General features: G+C 45.2%; 1 protein-coding gene across 1 annotated transcript in view; it reads left to right on the plus strand.

The window, feature by feature from the left end:
• LOC102859696 (thioredoxin reductase 1, cytoplasmic-like) overlaps positions 1-7134 on the plus strand; it is a 50371-nt gene extending 43237 nt beyond the window's left edge. The window contains exon 13 of the mRNA XM_006888555.1: positions 7050-7134. Within this exon, the coding sequence (XP_006888617.1) occupies positions 7050-7112 (63 nt within the window). The 3' untranslated portion in view covers positions 7113-7134. The remainder of the gene's footprint in view (positions 1-7049) is intronic.
• The last annotated feature ends 493 nt before the right edge of the window (positions 7135-7627 follow it).

A 7627-nucleotide genomic window follows, 5' to 3' on the forward strand; every position in this document is an offset into this window, starting at 1 on the left:
CCTCTATAAGGTGGATTGATTTAGTGACTGGGGTAATCAGGATTGGTGTGTCAGAGGCAGTGCGATTGGCACAGGATAGAGCAGGGTTTAGGGCTGTTGTACATAGGGTCGCTATGAGTCGCAGGCAACTCGATGGCACATAACAACAATAACAACAGGGCTCTAGTGGCTTAGTGGTGACAAGTTGTGTTGCCAACCCAAAGGCGTGGAGTTTGGATCCACCAGCAGCTTTGAATGAGAAAGATGGGCACTTTATTCCTCGGGAATTTACTGCCTCTGAAAACTCACTGGAGGCTCAACAACAACCCCAAGGAGTACAAATGCTGGTTGGTTCTACGTTTAACTTTTTGAGGGCCCACTCGACTGTTTTCCACAGTGGCTGTGCTGTTTTACAATCCCTTACTAACTGTGAATGATGGTTCCAGTTGTTCCCCGTCTTTGCCAATACCTTTGTTCCCCCAGTGATATTTTAAAAATGTCATAGCCATCTTAGTGAGGGTGAAGTGAAAGATAACTAGTTGTAGTGTCCATTTGCACTGCATTTACATTTTTAAAGGAAAGACTGCCCTGTGCTAACTGCTTGGTTCTGACCTGGCTTTGCTGCTGGGCCTGCTGTATCTTCCTGTCCAGTGTCTCTCTGCTGTAGAACAGAGCTGCTCAGAGTAGGGGCCATGGGATGGTCTGACTCACGAAGAGGGAAAGTTTAGAAGCTAAATTGACAATATCTGATCAAGTAATAAGATGATAGGGTTCTATTTTGCATGCTTTTTAAAGTTTTATTGACTGTTGAATTTCACATTGAATTGGAATGCCACTGAGTGGTTTAGAAATTATAATAATTAGTGAAAACTGGTCCGGACCGCTGCCTTAAAGTGTTAAGAAACACCTCCCACTCCTGGGCTGCTGTGGTTGGTTTGTGGAATGAATGCGCCTGCACCCTTTTGATAAATAATAACCTGGGCGGTTGGTACTGTAAGGCGTAATTGCTCACAAAGGTCGATAAATTCCTTCACTTGTTCCTTGGAGTAAAATAATTTCTAAGAGATTTCAGAGGAGCCATGCTTGTTTGGACTGAAGCTTCTTTTAGCAAAGATAAGAAAAGGGTTGTTGACGCCTGGGACACCAGTAATCCATGAGCGTTATTAAGCGTGAAGATGGTTCGGAGATAATTTATTCTGGACATCTGAGCAGCAGTAATGGAGGAGGGAACTGATTACACATAATTTTGAGTAGCAATTTCAACTAATCAAGTTTATTTGTAAAGGGAAAATTACAGCACAAGAGGAAACAATGTTTGAAAAGACCTCGGTAGAAATGTTTTAAAATGAATCCCCAGTGCTGAACATCAGAATTTGTGTGTTTCAATACCGGAACTCACGGAGAAGGGACTCTTGAGCGATGCCAGGACCAGTGTGTACGCAGCACTTGACCTTTTGCCAAGTCCTCTGTGTGTTGGGGTAGAGAAATGAAGGTGCAGGCACTTTTTAAAAAAGAAGATTATGCTTTTATGAAAATACTAAAGCAGCTGTATGCGAATGAAACCTTTTGTTTAGATTGCCTCATAGTGGGAGCTCTGGTAACCAACCTAGTTGGTAAGGACTTGTGTTACAGCCCAAAGTGGGGGCGGGATTTGAATCTACCCACTCCTGCATGGAAGAAAGATGGGTAATCTCCTGTGTGATTTACAGCTTCTGAAAAATCTGCTAGAGGATCAACTCTGAGTTGGTTCTCACAGCTGTTTTCATGATGGCTTGTGTATTATTGTCTTCTTGGCTTCATCTGTAATCAAATGTTTTTTAAAAACAAAATTTTGGGCAAGCTCTGGTGGCCTAGTGGCAAGAAGCTGCACTGCAACCCCAGAGGTGTGCAGTTCGAGTCCACCAGATGCTTTGCTGGAGAAGGAGGGACAATCTCCTCCTGTACTAGTCAGATCTGATTTGACAGTACACACATAAGAATAATAATAATAAAAAAGTTAAAAACAAAAAAACACCAACTTTTTTTATTTGAAGAGCTTCACTAGTTTACAGTATCTTCAGCTTTGAATTTAACAGTGCTAAAATGTCTCAACATTCAGTGTAAATATTTTTTCTATAGTAAATATTAAAGGGACAACTATTTGAAGAATTTTACCTAGCTTTCCAACAAGAATGAGTCTCTGTTAATTGTCTCTCTGGATGTGAATTGCTCATAGTGAACAATTTGAGTTCATATTTTACATGTTGAAATATACTGACCATTGGTATTTGGAGCTGAGAGTGTGTGGAGAACCCAGAGGCCTCTCTGGTGATTCGAATCCACCAGCGACTCTGCAGGAGAGAGAGAGTCTCCTCCCATGAAGGTTATAGTCTGAAAACCTGTGAGGAGAGTCTGCTAAAGTAGTGTAAAATGGAAACAAAGGCGCATTCTGGATTTGACAATTAGGAGGTTGCTGATGGACCAACGGAGAGATGTTTCAGTGGAATAGTGAGGTTGGGAGCTGCTTTCCTTGGGAGGAGGAATAAAAGTATTCTGTAAGTATTAACAGGTGGGAGATTTGGGATATAAACATGAGAAGTGTTGGTGATAGATACAGTCAGAAAGTTGAAGGAAAATGGTTTTGGATCAGTGTGATTTGAGCCTTTTTAAAAAGGGAGGAGAAAAGCCCAGTGGAATAGGAGGGGGAAGATGCTGGTGGTGTATGGAATAAGAATACTGAGAAGATGAGATGGGAGAACCCATCTGTCAGGTGGAGAGCACCCTCACCTGAGCTGATAAGAAAGGTGAATGGTGGTGAGTGGTCAGCAGCATGTGACCCTGGGTTCTGTCTTCCTTTCATAGGAAAAGGTGTCTTTGTTTCTTCCTCCAGCTTTTTGTGTGTATTTTGTAGGTTTTCTGGTGACAGATTGTCATGGCTTTTATTTGTTGTGTTAAAGGATATTTTTTGACAAGGGTATGTTCTAGGATGACGTTTGTTTTTTGGGGTTTGTTGTTTTTGTGTGTTTTTTTTCCTTTGAGCCTAGTTTCTGTTACCTTTTGAAGAGTGCCGTCTTTTGGCAGGCACCTCATTTCCTTGTGGCTCCGTTTTATCCTTTTAAGACTTGTCTTTAAGTTACTTTAGTGGAGCTCTACTTGAGGGCTCAGAACTACGGCTTTCTGCTAAGTGAGGGCTTTCTCGGGTCCCTCCCAGGGCCCCAGGTGCTATGGGAGGCCTCTGACTCAGCTGGTCACACCAGGAAGATCTCCCAGCCCTGAAGCCCTGCATGCCTTCTGGGTCTCTAGCTTGCTCCCTGCCTTGTTCTCTCCCTGGCTGCTAGGGTGCTGCCTCCTGGGCAAAGACTCTGGGGCCCACCTGCAGATATCTGGAGCCGTTCTCTGGGTAGCTCCCTCCTTTTCAGGTCCTCTGCCCCACAAGTTCGAGCCACCTCAGTCTCCACTGCCTCTTCTAGTCAATAATAGGTAATGTCCAATGGGTCCCTTTCCCTTTGCCCAGGGTGTGGCAAATGCCTCTAGGTTGTAAGCCAACCCTATTGAAAGCCCATTTTATGTGCTGTTCTTTCCAGGGACCTCACAGTCTGCTCTGTTTTGCCCAGAGCCTACAATTTTGACCCTAAGTTTCTTTTTTTGTTAAAAATAAACAATTGATATTTACTTTGTCACTTGGTAATCCACAGTGTGTATTAACAGTGGGGTTCTGTCAAAGGCTATTATTTGCAAGACAACAGTGCAGAATAAGAGCTGCATAATAAAACAGATTAGGATGGGGATGGGGAATTGTACAACAGTGAAACTTTTTCCCCCCCCCCAAGAGAAAAGTGAACTGGGGCGGGGACAGGGAGGAAATGTGCAACAATGAATGAATGGAAACCTAAGTTTTCTATAAACTTTCATTAAAATCTCAATTATAAAAAAAAAATTTCCAGCATGTAGTTTGTGGGCAGCCTGCCCTAGAATTGAGTAGGTCCAGCTCCACATCCTCCAAATTAAGTTCTGTGTAATTCCCACACATTTTAATCAATGTGAACAGATGTTTTTTTCACTAAAGTTTGAGAATTGTTGATGTATCGACTAATCTCGGTCCTTAGCAAGGAGAAATTACTACAACATTAACCACAGTGATAAAAGTCCACAAGCACCAGGTGTTTGTAAGGAAGTGGAATAAGAACTCGTGTCAGCGTGAACGAGACCATGTCTGTGGTATAGGCACCTGCCCTTGAACCTGGTAGTTGTGCTTCTGGTTCTGTGTTTACAGGGAAGTACACTGCAACGCCAGTCGTTCGGGTCCATCATGGCACTTGTGGCTCATGGGAACCCTCCGTATAACAGGATGGAGCACTGCCTGGGCTCACGCCAGCCTCAGAATATTAGGCATGTTTATGCCCGCTCCAGCCACTGTGTCCGTCTTACTGAGGGTCTTCCTCTTGATAACCTACTAAACTACCAAGCACGATGTTCAGGGCTCGATCCGTCCTGACAAGATTTCCAAAGACGTTGAGACCAAGTCTGGCCACCTCAGATCAGTGGCCAAGGAGCAGTCTAGCCATGTGTTCTCTGAGACCCGTTTGCTTATTCTTCTGGAAGTCATGGTGTGTTCTGTATTCTCTGCCAACCACAATCCAAACACATCACTGTCTAACTGTGACAAGTATATGAGTCAAGCACACTTTAGTTATCAAAGTGACTGGCATCTTTGATTTTTTAATAGTAGCATATTTTAAACTATTGCTGACAGACAGTCAATACACACTTGGCACTAGCCATCAGAGGATTAGGAGACACATTGTGCTGGCAAAGTCTGCAGTCAGAGACCACTCCAAATTACTGAGGAGCAATGATGTTAGTTTGAGGACTGAGGTGCGCTTAATTCAGACCATGGTCTTTTCGAGCACTTGCTGTGCTGCTGAGAACTGGACAGTGCTGAATAAAGATGACGGAAGAAGAATTGATGCCTTTGAACCGTGATGTTGGAGAAGAGCACTGAACGTCCCATGGACTGCCAAAGAACAAAGAGCTATGCCTTGGAGAAGATGCAGCCAGATCCTTGGAGTCAAGGATGGAGAAACTTTATCTTGCATATTTTGAGCACGTTGCTAGAAAAGGGTTTTTCTTGGAGACAGAATCATTGTGCTTGAAAAGATGAGGGGATGGCGAAGGAGAGGAAGACTTTGAACCCAGTGGATCGACACAGTAACTACAGACAGAGATGGACTAGAGTGTGTCAGAGACTGTGAGGGTGGCACAGCACAGGACAGGGTTCAGATCCATTATAGGGTCGCTCTGAGTCATAACTCACCTCAGCGGCACTTAACAACAACATCTGAAGTAGTCAGTGAAAAGAAGCCAGGGTTTGACTTGTCATTTGTAGTATACTACTCATTGTTTGCGAATTAAATGCTGTGGTGGTATTTACTCACAGCCAGAGATTCAGATTGACTCCCAGCGATCCTGCCCTGGGCGTCTGAGGCCGAGCAGGTGATAAATGATGATGGAGGAGATTGCCTGTCTTTCTCCAGGAGTTCCCAGTGCATTCAGACAGCAGGAGTCACACAGCCTTTACGTTATCAGCACAACCTGTACAGACGCACAGGGGTTGATTCTAGAAGCATCGCCAGGTCTGTCTCTAAGTGTTTCTGGATGGGCTTGAACTGCCAGCCTTTTTTGGTCAGTAATCAAGTGCTTAACTGTTTAACTATTCGATGCAGGTACTCAAGACTATATAGGTTATCATACATGTGATTACTGTAATACGTAGTAAGGAGCTTTGGTGGCACTGTGTTTAAGGCATTTAACTGCTGACCAAAAGGTTGACAGTTCGAATCCACCAGTCATTGTTACCTAAAAAAGATGAGGTAGTCTGCTTCAGTAAAGGATTATGGCTATGTAGCCACATGGGTGAACAGAAATGCAGTTTATTGAGCCCAGGAAACAGGTGGCTGAAGAGTACATGTACCATCTTACCATTTACTTGTGATGTTTTTGAAGATAATAAAAATAACTTTAGGAGGAGGGGAAGAAATTCAGGGAAGGGCACTCTTGACTGTTCCCGCCTTGAGCTGGGCAGGCATGTGGGAATATTATAGGTCTCGTTCCAAACCCCCACAATCCAGCAGATCACACGAGTGGCCCGATTTTCCGCTGCATGTGAGTTGTTTTTACCAGACTGTAGTCTGTTAAAGACTGGTGTCCCTGTGGCCAAAGTGACTATTAACCAAAGAGCTGGCCATTCCAACAGACCCTCGGCCCTGTGTGCAGAGAGGACGAGGCAGTCCTCTTCCATGAAGGCTAGCGGCCGTGGGGACCCTGTGAGTCTGAATGAACTTGCTGGCAGGGTTTAGTTTAGCGTGGATGAGTAATCTGAAACATGTGAGAGCATCATGAAGAGGTTTAAAATACTGTGAAAATCACCACCGTGTGACACGAAATGAGCACACGCGGTGGGAGAAGTGGGATGGTGCTGATCACGTTGCATGACGCAGGGTGTGAAGTGAACTGTAATAAAATGAGGTGCATGTTCCTGCAGTGTGTTTTCGTCTTCTATGTCCAGAGTATTGATATATTCTTTTAGAAAGTTGGCAGGCGCCTGAGGCCACTGATTTCACTGTAATTAATTATCCTAACAAAGTTCTTCAGGGACCGTGAGGATGGCGCAGGATAGGGAGGGGCCAGGCCTGCTGTCCTGGGTGGCGCTGACACCTGACAGCAGTGACACAGCACTTCACTGGAGAGAAGACATTTTTTTTCCTCTTCCTTGTTTGACAAAGCTCTTTATTAGAGATAATCTGGTTTCCCCCTTCTTGTTTAGCAAAGTCTTCTTCTCCAGATAGAATTTCCCTCCCCATCTTCCTGCTTCGACAAAGTGTTATTCATTGGAGATAATCTCAATTTTTTTTTTCCCTCTTCCTTGTTTGCAAAGTCTCTTTTCTATCTTCTAGTGATGTTGAGATGATCTTTGGTCCTGTTCCTTCTCTCTTTCACCCTTTATTTAAAGTAAATCCCCTAAGTCATTCTGAATCCAATGTAGACACTATCCCCCTCAAGTTTCTATAAATGTCCTTTCTCCTCCCCGGCAGGTGTTCACGACGCTGTCGGTGACCAAGCGCTCCGGGGGAAGCATCCTCCAGGCTGGCTGCTGAGGTTAAGCCCCGGTGTGGATGCTGCTGCCAAGTCTTCCTTGCCCGCCTCCACGGCGAGGTTCTCGGGCAGGTCCTCGGGCCCTCAGCGCCAGCGTGTCCTGCGCCAACCATCTGAGGGCACCTTGCCTCTCCGGGCAAGTGAGCGGAAGGCAGCCAGCATCACACTGGGGTCACCCTAACGGACTGGAAGCTGACGTCGGCAGTGCATCGAGGGATGCATCCATGAAGTCACCAGCCGCAAGCCCACGGGGCAGGCAGTGATGGAACAACTGTCGGATCAGCTTCAGCGTGAACTTTCCTTTGCGGACTCTCTGATCTGTGTCAAGCTTCCTAATGTTGATTCTGTGTTACAGTCAGTTTTCACGGCGAGGCTAGAGTATGCAAGTGAAGCGTCTTTTTGCGTGGGCAGAGTGCTCCAGCCCCCTGCGGGTTACACAGGTTTGTCATCGGAACTCCCTGCCGTGTGCTTCCCGGAGTAGAACGTGCTGGCCCCTTTGCTGACCCTGTTTTTACTA

Source organism: Elephantulus edwardii, unplaced genomic scaffold (genome assembly GCF_000299155.1).
Source record: "Elephantulus edwardii isolate Elephantulus edwardi_28Jun2011 unplaced genomic scaffold, EleEdw1.0 scaffold00068, whole genome shotgun sequence".
NCBI classification, from domain to species: domain Eukaryota; kingdom Metazoa; phylum Chordata; class Mammalia; order Macroscelidea; family Macroscelididae; genus Elephantulus; species Elephantulus edwardii.